At 36.6% G+C, this 18,794-nt stretch overlaps 1 protein-coding gene across 1 annotated transcript; it reads left to right on the forward strand.

Annotated features, from left to right (window-relative positions):
- The first annotated feature begins 988 nt into the window (after nt 1-988).
- On the forward strand, nt 989-2,862 carry LOC132546946 (ganglioside GM2 activator-like). The gene is made up of 4 exons (XM_060210678.1): nt 989-1,159; nt 1,523-1,684; nt 2,255-2,422; nt 2,725-2,862. Exons 1-4 carry the CDS (start codon nt 989-991, stop codon nt 2,860-2,862), a joined length of 639 nt encoding a protein of 212 aa, XP_060066661.1.
- Nucleotides 2,863-18,794: the final 15,932 nt, after the last annotated feature.

The raw sequence follows: 18,794 nt of genomic DNA on the forward strand, positions 1-18,794 counted from the left end.
AAAGGCAACGTATGTGTTACTGAGAAGTACGTCTTTAAGGGGGGAAACAACAAGTTTTTTTCTCGGGAGTTGCAACCTTTGTCACTATAATACATACATATGAACCGTGGGTTGGGAATACATGTCAAGTCTCTGTTTTATCCATAAACAATATAACGATAGTATGAAAAGTTAAAAGATTGATACATTTTCAAATAAATTTTATTAATTTCAGTTTGGCTTAAATTGATTCGAAGTTAATGTTTTGCACGCACGAGTTGATTCCGCGACTATATGTAACAAAGGCGTCATATAAATATTTTGTCAAGTGGTGGCATAGATTAGCATGTCGATCGGTCATATGAAAAATAATGAAATGACCACCTGTCAAGAAATGTGTTCATCTTCTTTATGGAAGACTGATTTAAGATGTATTTCTGAGACTGTTATTATGGTCAAACTGTACTTGGGACACCAGACATAATTCTACATCATTCATTGAAAGAGAGTTAAGCAGGTTGTCATACTACATATTACTCATATCACGGTAACAGATCATGGGTCATGTTTACGTAGACCTACTGTTAGTTCACAGATTACGAACTGTACGTCAAATGTGCAGCGACATGAATTCTCACACATAGTACAACGTCATATTGACTTAATCTGTATTATCTGAAATCACGCGATTCGCATGCCATATCTCAAATGACCGGTGCTTCTCCTGATATTGACCGCAAGTGTATCAGGGTTACTGTTTTAACTCCTCAAACCGTACATCTGTATCATATATATATATATAAAACCCTTTCGTTAAACAAAGAAATCTTCTAATGATATAGAATACTAAAGCAAAGCACATCCATTTGAAAGCGTTCGTGTAGAAAGTTCAGATTATATAAGATGCAAATTTATTTTCCCTAAAAATGGCCTCACGTAATCTTATCTGAAGACAGGGTATATGAGGAAGAGTCAAGACTTGCTCTGCTACACTTTACAAGCTGCAAACATGGCAAAGACATTAGCTCTTCTACTTATCTGCTTGGCTTCATGTTATGCCAAAGGTGTGCTGAAATACGAACAAGCCCCTATTGAAGATGAGACCGAGTTGGTATTAGATCTTCTCTCAAAGCCATTCATCCCGGAGAGATTTAAATCTGCAGAGTTCTTAAAGACATGGGTAAGTCAGACCAAAACGTACTAAGCAAGACACTATTGCAACCTTGACAATGAGTTTTGTTAATTAAATATGAAGGTTGACGGTGAAAAATGTCGCGATGATATGTGGTAACAGTAAGTAGAACCTGGCAAAATTGTTAGGATGTGATGTAAATAATAAAAAAAAACGTGAAATAAGACTTATCAACGATTGTAAGATTGCATTAGGACAGATATCCAATGTTATTTCAGAGTAATGTGGTATACACAGAAATATAATTTTTGACAAAATGCTCAACATTATTCACTGGGTATGTAATTTTCTTTTACGGTATGAGACATCGACAACGAACTATCTCCTTCATAACTGAAACTGTTTATCCAGGGTATCGGATCCAGGCTGGGCGCATTCAAATGGACCGATTGTGGAGGAGCTGGAGCTAAAATTCAGAACGTGTCTTTGACCCCAGACCCCCTAAATTTCCCTGGCACGTTCACACTCGGATTCAAAGGAACGATAAGTACATCTGTCGTCGCTCCCCTAAAGGTATCAAAGTCCTTCACAAAAATATATAGTTTATAGCTTGGTTGATATGATGGTAATGTATTTGATTCAATATTTAAAAATTGCCACATTCTTCTTATATATCAGTTTTGAAATTAATCGCATGCTTTATTGTAATTTGTCGTGAATGATTCAATATTCGGCATCAACATACTTCTGTAGAATAAATGTTTACTGTCTTCTATTCATCATATTTAGATTAAAGATTGGTTAAGAACTCCCTAACTTCTCTCGAGTAAGTGTTCACTTGCTTCCAGGCACGATATCTGAAATTTAGACCGATTAAGATTTCTTTAAATTCTCTAGAACACGTGTTCACTTGCTCCTAGACATAATATCTAAGGTTTAGACCCACTAGGATTTCTATAACTACCAGATTTTCACACTCTGGTCTCTACAATCAGGTGCATGTCCAAACAGCTGTATGCTATAAATTAATTAAATTTGTGCATTACATTAAATATTTTATTTATCCATATGTGTACAATATCTATGGTCAGAATCCAGATAAAGCTGCAATGAAAACGTACACTATGATAACTTCTTTTGAAGGGCGAACTTTTGATTGAGAAAAAGGTTGGTTCTACATACGTCAAGATTCCGTGCATAGATAACTTCGGTTCGTGTACATATGATGACGTATGCGAATTACTGGAAAGTGTCACGTGTCCAGACCCATTCGTGAAAGCTGGAATCGACTGTCAGTGTCCATTTAAAACGGTATGTGATTACTCAAAATGTTTTATAGACAAGACCACTTGTAAAGAGGCTGTATTGTTTTTAATGATTGTGATTTAATCTGAAGGAAATCTGTTCGTTAAAACAAGTACGACTGTAAAATTCCATGATCTGTACAGATATAGCAATAAAGCTAACCAGTTTAATTCAATGGTCAACCGATTACAAGTAGAATGTCCAAGTCATATGTCCAGAAAACGCTGTCATTTTAACGAGCATCATTTTCAGTACTAATATAATGGCATATGTCAATCAATACACGTTCTTCCTCTCTTTCTCTGCAGGGTAACTACAATGTTCCCTCGGCTTCCTTTGAGGTTGATGCATCGGCCTTCCCGTCCGGGGACTATCGTCTTCGAGGGTCTGCTTCCAATGGTGGCAAGGTCATGGCTTGTCTGCAACTTGATCTATCTGTTTCATAGGAAGCGCAATCATTCTAAAAAGTACTTTTATCGTCGAGTAGTGACATCAGTGCCGCTTCATCTACACGACATATAACTTGTCCATTTTATGATCCTTTTACTACTTCTTATCGTTAGTGTTGACACTTAATGCTTTGTATGGGAAGATATGTAGCCAAGAATTTTATATAAAATATGTTTCAACTCAACCAAGTTTTGTTCTCACTTGATAAACTACTATCTGTCAAAAGTAGAAAACTAGTCAGGTTCTACTTTTACAAGCCGCGTTACGTCTTTGCCATAAAGCTGCTTGTTACGGTACATCTATGTGACTGTTTGTGAAGATGTTCGTTGTATAATATAAATCTTCGTTTCAAACGGGGACCAGTCAAAGGAGCATGTATAGCATAAAATATCATTTGATTTAAACATATTTCAGTGCTTTAAATAAACAAAAGAATTTGGACAAGTTATGATAATTCATAGAAATTTCTGGTCTCGTATAATAACACGTTGGTAGTACCCGGAATCGATTCTCTCAATACGGTTGCAGCCGAGTGCGTTTGGCTACAGGTGAGTTTGACTACCTGTCCACACTCCGTATTAAGTGTTTGTACAAAGTGTACTTGTACAGAAAACAAAATACATACAGCTACGAGAAAATGAAGGAGTATATCATCAATGACCTGTTACCCATCGGGCAATTTATGTCATACAATCTATTCTAAACCAGGTTCAGTTTATTGTATTCTTACTGCTAAAAGACACATCGGAGGGCAGGCATGTCATATACAACATAATCATATATTTACCACTCTATAGCATTTTTATTATATAACATTTCTAACAATAGTTGCGCGTAACCACCTCATAACTGCCAACTGGCGTATGAATTAACAGTAATGTAAACAAATTGAGGTTACCTCCCCTTATACAGTTATATTACGAGATAACAGGTTGTGTATAATTTTAATATGTATGCAACTGCAGTAAATGTAGCTTTGTGGCATTTTATAAATCATGTGTCTGTAAAAGAAACAAAAAAGTGACGTTAACTTTATTTATAGTTATATTATTCAGCGCAATATTACTTTTATGCGGAAATTCTCGGTAAGGTCTCATAGCCGATAAAGGCTGGACAATTTGAATTATTTTTTATCAATCAATAGTGAATTTAAATTTTAAAACCACGAGTGATATGCACTGAACTGCTTTCAGTTGGCATTCATGAACTGATGAATGCCAACTGAAAGCGGCTCAATGCTTACATAATAGTGCTGGACTTTCAGTAAATCAGTTATACATGTCCTCTGAATTAAATAAGATCTAATGATGATAATAGGTCATACGACAGGCAAAAACTGAGATAAATCAACTCATCATACCATAACGCTTCAATTCACAACAATCAATTGACACTATGTTCCTGATGATGACAATTATATTAGTAATGTGTTTATTGCAATTATACAATCACAATAATACAATAACAATGATACAATAACAATGATACAATAACAATAACACAATAACAATGATACAATGATACAATAACAATGATACAATAACAATGATACAATAACAATAATACAATAACAATGATACAATAACAATGATACAATAACAATAACACAATAACAATGATATAATAACAATGATACAATAACAATGATACAATAACAATGATACAATAACAATAACAATGATACAATGATACAATAACAATGATACAATAACAATGATACAATAACAATAATACAATAACAATGATACAATAACAATGATACAATAACAATGATACAATAACAATGATACAATAACAATAACACAATAACAATGATACAATAACAATGATACAATGATACAATAACAATAACAATGATACAATAACAATAACAATGATACAATAACAATGATACAATAACAATAACAATGATACAATAACAATGATACAATAACAATAACAATGATACAATAACAATGATACAATAACAATAACAATGATACAATAACAATGATACAATAACAATAACAATGATACAATAACAATGATACAATAACAATAACAATGATACAATAACAATGATACAATAACAATAACAATGATACAATAACAATGATACAATAACAATAACAATGATACAATAACAATGATACAATAACAATAACAATGATACAATAACAATACAATAATACAATGATACAATAACAATGATACAATAACAATGATACAATGATACAATAACAATGATACAATAACAATAACAATGATACAATAACAATGATACAATAACAATAACAATGATACAATAACAATGATACAATGATACAATGATACAATAACAATGATACAATAACAATAACAATGATACAATAACAATGATACAATGATACAATAACAATGATACAAACAATAACAATGATACAATAACAATGATACAATAACAATGATACAATAACAATAACAATGATACAATAACAATGATACAATAACAATAATACAATAACAATGATACAATAACAATGATACAATAACAATGATACAATGATACAATAACAATACAATACAATGATACAATAACAAGGATACAATAACAATAATACAATAATAAATACAATAACAATATACAATAACAATAATACAATAACAATAATACAATAACAATGATACAATAACAATAATACAATATAACAATGATACAATAACAATACAATAACAATGATACAACAATGATACAATAACAATAACAAGGATACAATAACAATAATACAATAACAATAATACAATAACAATGATACAATAACAATAATACAATAACAATAATACAATAACAATGATACAATAACAATAATACAATAACAATGATACAATAACAATGATACAATAACAATGATACAATAACAAACAATGATACAATAACAATGATACAATACAATAACAATGATACAATAACAATGATACAATAACAATAACAATGATACAATAACAATGATACAATACAATAACAATAACAATACAATAACAACAATACAATAACAATGATACAATAACAATGATACAATAACAATGATATGATACAATAACAATACAATAACAATGATACAATAACAATGATACAATATAACAATATACAATACAATAACAATGATACAATAACAATAATACTATAACAATGATACAATAACAATGATACAATAACAATGATACAATAACAATGATACAATAATACAATAACAATGATACAATAACAATGATACAATAACAACAATACAATATACAAATACAATAACAATGATACAATAATACAATAACAATACAATAACAATAATACAATAACAATAATATATAACAATATACAATAACAATGATACAATAACAATGATACAATAACAATGATACAATATACAATAACAATACAATAACAATGATACAATAACATACAATAACAATGATACAATAACAATGATACAATAACAATGATACAATAACAATGATACAATAACAATGATACAATAACAATAATACAATAACAATGATACAATAACAACAATACAATACAATAATACAATAACAATGATACAATGATACAATAACAATATACAATAACAATAACAATGATACAATAACAATGATACAATAACAATGATACAATATACATATAACAATGATACAATGATACAATAACAATGATACAATAACAATAACAATGATACAATAACAATGATACAATGATACAATAACAATGATACAATAACAATGATACAATGATACAATAACAATGATACAATAACAATGATACAATAACAATAATACAATAACAATGATACAATAAATACAATAACAATGATACAATAATACAATAACAATGATACAATAACAATGATACAATAACAATGATACAATGATACAATAACAATGATACAATAACAATGATACAATGATACAATAACAATGATACAATAATACAATAACAATAACAATGATACAATAACAATGATACAATAATACAATAACAATAATACAATAACAATGATACAATAACAATGATACAATAACAATGATACAATGATACAATAACAATGATACAATAACAATATACAATAACAATAATACAATAACAATGATACAATAACAATGATACAATAACAATGATACAATAACAATGATACAATAACAATACAATACAATAACAATGATACAATAACAATGATACAATACAATAACAATGATACAATAACAATGATACAATAACAATGATACAATAACAATGATACAATAACAATGATACAATAACAATGATACAATAACAATGATACAATAACAATAACAATGATACAATGATACAATATACAATAACAATGATACAATAACAATGATACAATAACAATGATACAATAACAATGATACAATGATACAATAACAATACAATACAATGATACAATAACAAACAAACAATGATACAATAACAATGATACAATAACAATGATACAATAATACAATAACAATAATACAATAACAATGATACAATAACAATGATACAATAACAATATACTTGAATTATAAAAAAACTTAGTAGAATACTTGATAAATCTGATGACAAGTACAGTAAAACAAAAAGATGATATGAACATGTCCTTGGTATAATTATCCGAAATCTGAGATAAGCGGGTACAAATATTATGGTGAGGTATACGTGCGGTAAATAACGATCATGGAGTTTTTTTGTGTTTTTTTTTAATTTTCCTCCAAAGTATATAAGATACAAACGGTTACATTAGTTATGCTAAATGATGAAATATTCGTACCTACAACTGTTTCCGTCATTATTCAACGATTCAGTATATATATAAGTATTAATTGTAACCACTTTTGTTATTCTTTAACTACTTACATTTGTTTTTTACATATTCTTATTGAGACGAAGTGATTGGGAGCAAGTTATTCAAATTATATAAAGCCCTCTATTTTTAGTCAACAATTCCACGAAACCGGTAAACAACTTTTAAAACAGAGAGGAAGAGAGGTATGCGTGGTCAGAGACATACATTTCTATAGAGTTTTAGTCTTTATAGTATAATTCTTGTTACGTCGGTGTGATGTTTGATATGTAATGGAAATCCGCTGGATGACTGATGTCCCCTTTCTGATCAATGTTCCATTCTGGAACGAACCTTTGAATTTCGGTTGTTTTTTCTTAACAAAACTTGTTTTATATATTTTTTCCCGGCGTGTTTCTCTTTCCCTCCTATTAGGCAGAAACCACTGATAATATGCTGCAGGAGATTATGGTTTCATATTTAAACAAAATTAAAACAAAAATCCTTATAAGTATTAAAAAACTTTGAAATGAAAGAGTGGGAGCAAGGAGCTTTGGTGGGATTTACGTGTATGAAACGAATTTGAGGTCAAATCTGAGGGTAAGTTTTTAGAAAAAAGTATAGTATAAACACATTTCAAGTAATTTATGTATTCGTTTAATGGCAGCTAATCAACACAGCGTTGCTAGCGAAAAATATTCTTAAGGGGTCGGAAACTAATGCGCAAAAAATATTTTAATCCCGCGGTGGAATGGTTACGCACTTGCATTGACACATAACACAAATTTAAAATCGTACAATTTTAGTATTTAAAAAATGTAAAAAAAAAAAAAAAAAAAAACAATAAAAAAACAAAAAACAAAAAAAACCGAATGAATGAAATGAAATTATAGCTCAAGAAGCACCATTGCGTCTTACATTCGTTTGGCTAGAGGACACTGTAGCAGTAAAGTAAAATTTAGGGTGATCCAGTGGCACAGTGGTAACGCACTCGTCTTTCACCAAGACGTCTGGGGTTCTACTCCCGAAATCCGGTTTCCTTCCACAGTAAGACCCCTCTAGCGCTTCTATCTGGGCCAACAAGAGTGATTAATATAGCTCAGTGCATATATATACACAATAAACTGTTACCAGATGGGATATACAGTGGATATATTCATGGCGCCCTAACGGGCGCCATTCTATATATCTTCCACCCGGATGGGATTCATATCCACTGTATATCCCATCTGGTAACAGTTTATTGTTTATTTTTCCATTTTTAGACATGTATTTCGATCAATAAAATGAAAACACAGAATACAACGTTTGAATTTCCCGCTTATCGTAGGGCTGACGTCATCAGATCAGTTAACGGAAGGAGCAATGATATAGTTCCTTAAAATATAGTTCCATGTGGAGTAAGAAAAAAACCCACATACAAACAAAACCTTTGTGATGACGACTTTTATTTGGAATGCTATTGTTATATTTAAATTAATTTAAAGTAATAAAACACAACTATGAAAAAACCAGACGAGTAGCTATGCGAACTAATATTGTCGTAAACAGTAGTGATGCGTAAAACCACGAGGCGATGCCGTGGACATTAATGCTAGAGACTTTATTTCTTCAAAAGACATACTTAACAATAGGTCTTCTTCATTATTCTGAAGTTCATTGTTTTGATTGTATTCATACGCTTGACCAGATGGGCGTGTATAGCCTGATATACTCCCATCTGTTTAACATAGAGTTACAAGGGGAAATGATAGTAGAATGGAAATATATATATATATCAGCCATGATACCTATATCATATATATCTGTATCTATATATTTGAAGGTGACAGACGAAGGTTGCAGCGTTGTAGAGGCTAGAGAACCCTGGTCCAATTTGCTAACAGTTATTCTGGGGTGTCCTCACTACAATACAGGTCATCAGCTAGTTTGGCTACTATGCCATCCTGCAAGCAATCATTTCTTCGAGAGCTGTCTCTGATCCTGGCATTCCCATGGCACATCGAGTGTAAGATCGGACACCGCGAAACGGGGTTACTACGCCACAGTATTTTATTGAGGACCTGGACAAAGCAATTTGGCAGAAGGCACTTGTCAGGTCAGTGACTATGATGTATTGCCACTGAGCGATTGTACGTAAGGTAGAGTCTCCATCCGCCATCAAAAAAGGTTGCGGCTTGCTGTAGCGGCCAACGTCCTCGAAAGCAGGAACAAGTCTATAGCCGCAATTAGATTTCTTTACTAAGAATGACGGGTTAAGATATTCAGCGGTAAGACCTATGTCTTCAGGTTAACGAAACACCCCTTGCATCTCAAGTTCATCATCAAACTTCTGCTGTAAAGTCACAAGTTTGTCGCGTGAATACTGAGGGACGCGGCCCTTTCGGTGAGGAGGTTGGACAGGACCCATGTTGATATGAGCCTCAAACATTCCGGCTGCTCCATTGTAGCCTTTAATATCATAATCAAAGAGATTGTCAAACTAAGGGTTTTCTTGAAAGCTTGTCTCATGTTGGCTGGGAGGATATTGTCTGGATCAAGCTTTACGGTCTCTGCACAAAGAGCGGTGGTTGTTGGAAGGCAGGAATATTGACACCTGGGTCAGACGTGTCGCATTGAGCAGGTGTAGTGCTCCGAACCTGGCAAAAATGTTCATGTTTTCGTATGCTTTGGGGCTCCGGGGTGTGGTTAAATATGCGCATCGTTCCGCTAACTGCCTCAATTATTGCTGGACTTGGTCACACATCTGATGGATAGGCACGATCAGCACGCGGTTCTAAGGCTAACGTGTTCTCTGGGGGAAGACTCTGGAATGCTGACCTCCATATATGAGCCAGTCGAGACAGGTTTGGCCATATTAAATGACATCGCGTCCCCAATGGAGATCTGGTGTTTTGACGGTCGTACGGAAATATCATTAACACTCATAAAAGGAACACCAGTTAAGATGTCGACAGCCAAGTCGTCAACAACTAAGTACTCAAGGTGAAGGTCTACGTCACTGTGCGTCAACATGAGATGTGTCTTTCCGACGATGCTGAGAGAAGATTTTACAAAGACAAGTGAGTACATCGCCAAATTTGGTCAAAACCCCAATATTGCTTAGCAGCAGCAAAGGTGTTTATTTAAGAAATCATGTTGATTTACTTCGCAACCATAATATATCTGTACGGTTCCAGTGCCAACCAGGTGGTGATTTCAAATTTGGTTTAAATTGGTTAGCCAAATATTTACAGCACTTATGTATCTATCTGTATATTTGGTTAGGCACTTGTGATCTCCCACAAAAATCCAAATTTGGTTTGATTTCCTTGGCTCACGGCTCTAATACAGAATGTAGAACATATGTGGAGGAAAGAGTTAGGCAAATCACAAGCTTTTTGGCACATTTTACATCAGTGTTTGTTACATTTCTAGAAATCCCTTCATACAGCATTAAACTGTGAAATAAGTACAAAGGTCACAAAAATCCTGAGGTATTTGAACCTGCAGACCAAGTTTTGTTAGATAGGATAAATATCCTGAATAGTCATCTACAAAAGGTGAACCAAGCTGCCGGGGTTTCATCCATCAGCTTTAACCTGGATTTGCTAAAATACTCTAGGGCAAAACGTAAACCGTCTCTCTGTTTCAACCTATTCAAAGACAGAATACATCCTATTTCACTCCTGGCAAGGTGTTGAATGAAACGACTGTTACTGAAAATCATGAAAGATTGTGCATAGTATCAATTTTTTTGCATCGGTCCTTATTGTTATAAATATGGCTTAGAAAGGGGAAGAGAGCAGGGACATAGATCCTCAATTTGAAAAGAAGGTCGGGGTCTGGACTGAGGTCGATTTCATTCGATCTTTAAATACCCTGGGTAAGTACGCTATTGTTGCCCTAGACGATGATGGACAACCTCGCAGGGCTAGGACAAGTTCTGTTATAGAGGGTAACACCTCTGTACTTGAACTGCCTAGACAAAATAACATCCCTAAGGTGCATCAGTTTTCAGGTGATTCTCTTAAGGGTGATATCGCTTATATGAACTGGCGTTACGAAATCCGTTGTCTGATGATAGATTCAGATATCACCGAAAGCACACTGGTGCAGGCCATACGTCGATCACTTCGTGGCACAGCGAAGAGGTCTCTAATTTCACTCGGTAGTGAGGTAACACCCCACAAAATAATGACATGATTGGAATCGTTGTTTGGAGAGGTAGCCACGCATGGTATGATCATACAAGATTTTTAAAAATTTTGCTCAAAAGCCTGAGGAGTCTGCAACTTCCTTTGGTTGTAGACTGGAGTCTGTCTTACAGGTGGCCATAGTTAATGGTTCCGTAAACTCCAGGAACGACTTATTACGTCATACGTTCTGGACGTCTCTCTATTCTGACAACCTGAAAAGTCAAACCCGTCATAAATATGACACAATTACCTCTTTTGACACCCTTCTAAGGAAATACTCCCCCTCATCCAAGCATCACTATGTGATGGATGAGAGGGATTCTCTGTAATGAAAGCCCGAAGGCTGGACGGTTACATTGCACTTGTCACCCTACAAGGTGCGCGACACTGACCTTCAAAGGCCAACATGTCAATTGCGTGCATCACCACCGTACCGAGGTCACCCTATAAAAGACACGTCCACCCGTGCCCCTACGCTTATTCAAAGACCAACCATTTTGTTGACAAATCAAACCACCTCAACCCAGGGGAGGGATACCTTGCAATTGTGGCGGGTAATGTAACCGTCCAGCCTTCGGGCTTTCATTACAGAGAATCCCTCTCATCCATCACATGGTGATGCTTGGATGAGGGGGAGATTCTCTTCAATTCAGCCCTCCGGCTGTCCGGTTACATTGCACCTTCAAAGTGTTTGACAACAAAATCACTAAACAGCCACCAAAAAATGAAAACTCAAGATTTTTCTTCATTCAAATTTTTTATAATATTCAATAAGAACTACACAAAATTTGAATTCAAAGATCTCAGTCGGAAACCCTAGACATAGCATAGGGATGACAAAGTCACTTCCTGCTGAGCACACTATCTGCGAACGACGGAGATGGTTCCAAATCCTGGACATCCCTCAAATAGAATCTCCTAAACGTTCCACACGAGCTCCAACATGCTGTCTCAAGAATGGCCTTATGTGGTCGGAATGTCTCTGTATCGACTCCGGCTCCAGACATCATATCACGAATCCATCTAGCCACAGTGGATGTCGACACTGAGGTACCCCGTCTGCAAGAGACTATTAACTTATTAGACTTCAGCAGTTCAGCAGTGTCCTTAATGTACTGTCTCAAAACACAGTTTACACATAGCCTAGGATTATTAATGTACTGTCTCAAAACACAGTTTACACATAGCCTAGGATTAGAATACTTCTCCAAACTAACTTTATAAAATGGTTTAGCTGTTTTCATAAGCTCTGGGATAGTAAATACAACCCTGTCGCCTAAATCTTGCATTATTCGATGTCTAAATTCACCAAAGTTTGAGTCCTCTGTGCTGACACCAAAGCCAGCAGACATGCTAATTTCTTAGTTAACACTGGTAAGGTCAACCCTGCATGTGGATACAATGTCCCCAAGTGTTTTAACAAAATAGAGACATCCCATGTCGCTTTATAGCGAGGCTTAGGAGGGTTAGCATTAAATAAACCTTTCATAAACCTTGCTATAACCAAATCTCCAACTAAACCGGTATTCCCTAACAATGCTGTAGTCTGAACTAACATACACTTGTGGGTATTAATGACACTATAGGACTTACCCATATTAAACAAATGTGTCAAGTAAGAAATCAACTGCGACACAGAGGGACAATTGGTACAAACTTGCCTTTCACGACACCAAGATACCCAGTTTCCCCAGGCCAAATCGTACTGTTTTGTTGTTGATCTCCTCCAGGAGGAGACGACCAACAAGGCAGCTTGTCTCGAAAGTCCCTTCCTTTGAAGGGATCTCCTGAGACGCAACAAGCGATCAGTCTCATATTTCCCCTTAACGGGTGAGGTTCGCCTTTGGGGACAGCAGCATGTCCCGCCACCTGGGTAGCCGGGCTGGTACAGCCACAACAGCGTCTAACAGCATAGGTAGCCATACCTGCTAGCGCCATAAAGGAACTACCAGTATTGCCCGACTCACCTTGTCCTCCTTCACCTTGAGTAGGACCATGGTTATTAAACTGAAAGGAGGAAAAAGATAAGGTGTAAGATCACTCCATGACGTCATAAATGCATTATAACACATGGCATCTGGATCAGTCATCCAGGACACAAATCTCTGTAACTTACAATTTAACCTGCTGGCGAACAGATCAACGTCAGGAGTAAAGTAGTGCCTACAAATCCTGTCAAATATATCAACATGCAATGACCATTCCCCTGCCGATACTAATGACCTGGACAAGTAATCTGCGTCAACGTTTTCCACACCAGGAAAATGACATGCTGACAGATGAATTTTCCTTTCATCACACCATATCCATATTGACTTAGCCAACTCATTCAACAGGGGTGAACTACAACCCGGCTTATTAATGTAAGAAATAGTACAAGTACTATCGGACTTGATTCTAATATGGGTGTTCCACATGTCTGAACACAAGGCCTGAATAGCTAACCATACAGTCTTCAACTCTATATAGTTGATCTGGAACTGCCGTTCCTGCAAAGACCAAAAACCCTGGGTTGTTAACTCTCCCAGTTTTGCTCCCCAACCTAAGAGTGAGGCATCTGTTTCCATGACCACAGATGGGTCCTCTGGGCTAATGCGACTACAATTCATATGCCTAACATTTGCAATCCACCATTCTATTTCTCTCCTACATTCTGGTGACAGAACTATCCATTCATCATAATTATCATTTCCCTGCAAGTACGAAGTTTTCTCTCTCTCTGTGACCCTATAATAAAGCCCAGAGAGTCTCACCGCCCTCAAAGCTGATGTAAACAAACCAGTCAAACTTGCCAACTCTCTCAAACTGACCTGGTCTTTCTCCAATATAACCTTGCATGTTGAACATATCTTTTCCACCTTATCATCAGGAAGGGACACCGTGAACAAAATAGAATTTATCACATAGCCAAGATGGACAATGATATTGCTTGCCACCAACACAGACTTCTCATCATTAATTTGAAAACCTGCCTCCACCAAAGTACTAGCCAATGTTTTACTATTAACTTCACAAACTTCTTTACTTTTCTCCTTCACTAGAGAATCATCTATGTAGTAAAACGCTGTTATGCCCAAACTGCGTACCTTCGCAAAGATAGGTTTCAACACCTTGGTGAAAATCCTTGGAGCACTAGTAAGCCTAAATGGCATAGACACAAACTCATAGAGCTGATCTCTCCACCTAAACTTCAAATACTTCCGAAACTGCTCATGAACTGGAATACTAAGTTAGACGTCCTTCAAATCAATAGAGGTAAAAAAAAGTCTCCTCTCTCAACTGCCTCAAGAACCACCTCTAGTGTTTATTGCTTAAAATGATGATACACTATACAATCATTCAACTTCCTCAAATTAATAACAGGGCGAAACTTGCCGTTCTTCTTCTGTACCAAAAATATATTCGAAATAAATTCTCCCTGCTCACTTGATGAGCGCGAGATTGCTCCTTTCCTCAACAACTCGCGTACCTCATTATCAATCAAATCCTTTTCTTGTGCATTGAAGGATATAGAATCAGGAAGCCTAGTTTGTACTGGGGTCTCACCAAACTCTAATCTGAGCCCCCGAACTGTTCCTAACACCCATTCATCATCTGTAATGGACTCCCAAAATGAAACTTTTGAGCTCAAACGACCTGAAGGTAGATTTTCACTAACCTTAAAATCTATTCTTTCGATTTCCGGGGCCCTTGTGCCTGATTCACACTCTGTTGCTGGTACTGAGCATTCTGTCTCCTGTACCCCCGGCCTCTGCCGTGATAATTCTGGCCCTGCCGTAAGAAAGGACGACCGCGTCCGCCCCGGCCTCTATGGTTGCTTTCAAACAACCATGCCGTAAAATACCTCCTGGTATTTATGAAGAGGTCCGCCAGCACATCAAGGAAATGCTTGAAGCGGGTTTGAGAATCTAACAGTCCTTTTTCTTCGAATTTTGTGCTGGTTCGTAAGAAGAATGGAGCATTAAGAATGCTTAACTCGCGTACTAGAAAAGATGCGTATATGTTTCCTCGGTTCGATGAAACTATTGACACTCTGACCGGTAATTGTTATTTTTCGAAACTAGGTCTTCGAGCGGACTACTGGCAAATCGAGGTTGCAGAGGAGGATCGCCCTAAAACTGCTTTTTCTGTTGGAAATCTGGGACTTTACGAAACAAATTGCATGGGATTTGGTTTAACGTGTGCCCCAGCCACATTCCAAAGCATGATAGAAAAATGCAGGGGGGTTATGCATCTGAGAGAATGTCTCATCTTTCTTGATGACATTCTCATATTCTCCAGAACGTTTGACGAGCACCTGACGAGATTAGAATCCGTTTTTCGCAGTTTAGTACGACCTAAAACTTAAACCATCCAAGTGCGAGTTTTTCAAAAGTTCTGTTACGTATTTAGGGCATGTTGTGTCTGAAGAGGGCATAGCAACATATCCTACTAAGTTGTCCGCTGTAAGGGATTGTCCACAGCCAAAGAATGTTAAGGAGCTTCGTCAACGGCTTGGTTTTTAGTGGGTACTATAGGCGCTTCATAAAGGATTTTTCCTCCATTTCACAACCACTGAACCAACTCTTACAAGATCATGACCTAACTAAGAAAAGTAAGACTGCCAAGTCCAAACTTAAAGTAAAGGTCAAGAAAAAGGCTTAATGGATTTGGGGGGAACCCCAACAGAAAACCTTTAATACCTGAAAAGAGAAGCTGTTAAGTCCCCCAGTGTTGGCTTATGCTGATTACACAAAGCCCTTTATCTTGCATACAGATGCCAGTGGCCTAGGTTTAGGTGCTGTCTTGTATCAGGAGCAAGATGGAGTGGAGCGAGTGATCTCATATGCTAGCCGTGGTCTAAGTCCTAATGAGAGAAACTACCCTGCTCATAAGGTCTAGTTCCTAGGTCTAAAGTGGGCGGTGACAGACAAGTTTCATGATTATCTTTATGGTAACTCATTCAAAGTTGTCACTGATAATAAACCATTGACTAATGTTTTAGGTAAAGCTAAACTTGATGCTACTGGGCATAGATGGATTGCAGCTCTTGCGAACTACGATTTTACCCTATCATATCGCCCTTGGAAACAGAATACAGATGCAGATGTTCTCTCACGCTTGTCGGTAAGTTCCGATGTTGTCCAGGCAGTTTGCCAGTCAGCAGTCACTGTGGTACCACTAGTTGATTGACCAATGTGGGCGCGGCTGTGACAGATACATTTGCTACAGTGGATTGGAAAATACAGCATCAGCAGGACAAAGATTTGGCGCGGGTTATTGACCTGAAGAGAACCGGATTTCTTCCTGGGAGGAAATGGTACAGGGTGAATTGGTATGTGTCCAGACAATGTTTCGCACCTGGAACAAATTGAGTTTACAGGACGGTACACTTTACCGAACCACTTCTCTAGAAGGTCAAAAAATAAAACAGCTAGTGCTTCCAAAGCAGTATCATTCCCTTCCACTCAAGGGTGTACATGAGCATACTGGTCATCAGGGGAAAGGAAAAAACACTTTGGTTGGCAAGGCAACGGTTTTATTGGCCAGGTTTGGAGAGTGATGTAAATAAAAAATATGAGACCTGTGGGCCTTGTATACGAAGAAAAACCCCAGTCAAACCAGCTGCTGAACTAGTTCCTATTAACACTAGTCGTCCTCATGAGTTAGTATATATAGATTTTCTCACCGTCGACAAGTGTAAAGGTGAAATAGAGGATATTCTGGTTATCACAGACCACTTCACCAGGTATGCTATGGCAGTCCCTTGTCGCAATCAAACGGCACGGACCACTGCAACAGCCTTATATGAACATTTCTTAGTTAACTATAGCTTTCCAGAAAGGCTACATAGTGATCAGGGCAGAAACTTTGAGAGTAAAATCATCAAAGACTATGCAAACTGGCAGGTGTGAAAAGGACCAGAACCACCCCTTATCATCCAATGGGGAATGGTTCTGCAGAACGTTTTAACCAAAACCTTCTCAGGATGATTGCTACCCTGGACGAGGTGAAAAAGGCTGACTGGATGTCGTATATAAGTCCGTTGGTCTAGGCCTTCAATGCAACCAAGAATGGTGCTACGGGGTATTCTCCACACTACCTCATGTTTGGTTGGCATCCTCGGTTGTCGCATTCTTGGGAACTGATCATGCTGCCTATGTTGGCAAATTGCGGACTAGGATGGAACATGCATACAAATCCGCACAAAATGAAGCTAAAAAGATATCCGATCAAAACAAAAGATCCATTCCATTGGAGACCGCGTGTTAGTGAGAAACGTTGGTCTCAAGGACAAACACAAATTGACAGACAGGTGGGAACGGGAACCCTATGTGGTTATCAAAATTCCAAATTGAAATTCCTGTATATGAAGTGAAGTATGAATCGGGCAAAGGACGTACTCGTACGTTGCACCGTAATATACTGCTTCCCTTCAATTCCATCCCTTTAGATGTTCCCCTGACTCACCAAACCGCAAGGTTAAGCGAGTAAAGTTTAATCCTGTCCGTCGGGCAGTGCCCCATCCAGTTGCATCAACCTCAGAATCTGACACCGATTCAGGTTCGGAGCTTGAGCTTCATACTCCTGGTTTCCACGCAAAGCGTCCCAGGAAATTGCAGAAGACTAGGGAAATCCATGATAAAACCTCTGATCGTATATCCGTATTAGCGGATAATGCTGCTACACAGAGGACGGGTACAGTTGATATAACTGACCTGGGAAGTGATATACTTGAAGAGTCCAGTTCAGTTTATCAAGAACAGGATGTTTCCGGGGTCGTTGAAGCCAGAAGGTCGACCAGAAACCCCCATGACCGTTATGGACAGTGGATATTTCCTCTGCAGTGTCCAACACCAAATCTAGACCTTAAATAACTGTCAGTTAACAGCTCCACCTATCAAACTAATGACAGTACTATGATGAAAACTGTATTTTAATAGCTTGAAAATGCATTTTACTAAGTCTAAACCTGCA

Source organism: Ylistrum balloti, unplaced genomic scaffold, assembly GCF_031769215.1.
Source record: "Ylistrum balloti isolate Yb309-2 unplaced genomic scaffold, AGI_CSIRO_Ybal_v1 Utg369612, whole genome shotgun sequence".
NCBI lineage: Eukaryota > Metazoa > Mollusca > Bivalvia > Pectinida > Pectinidae > Ylistrum > Ylistrum balloti.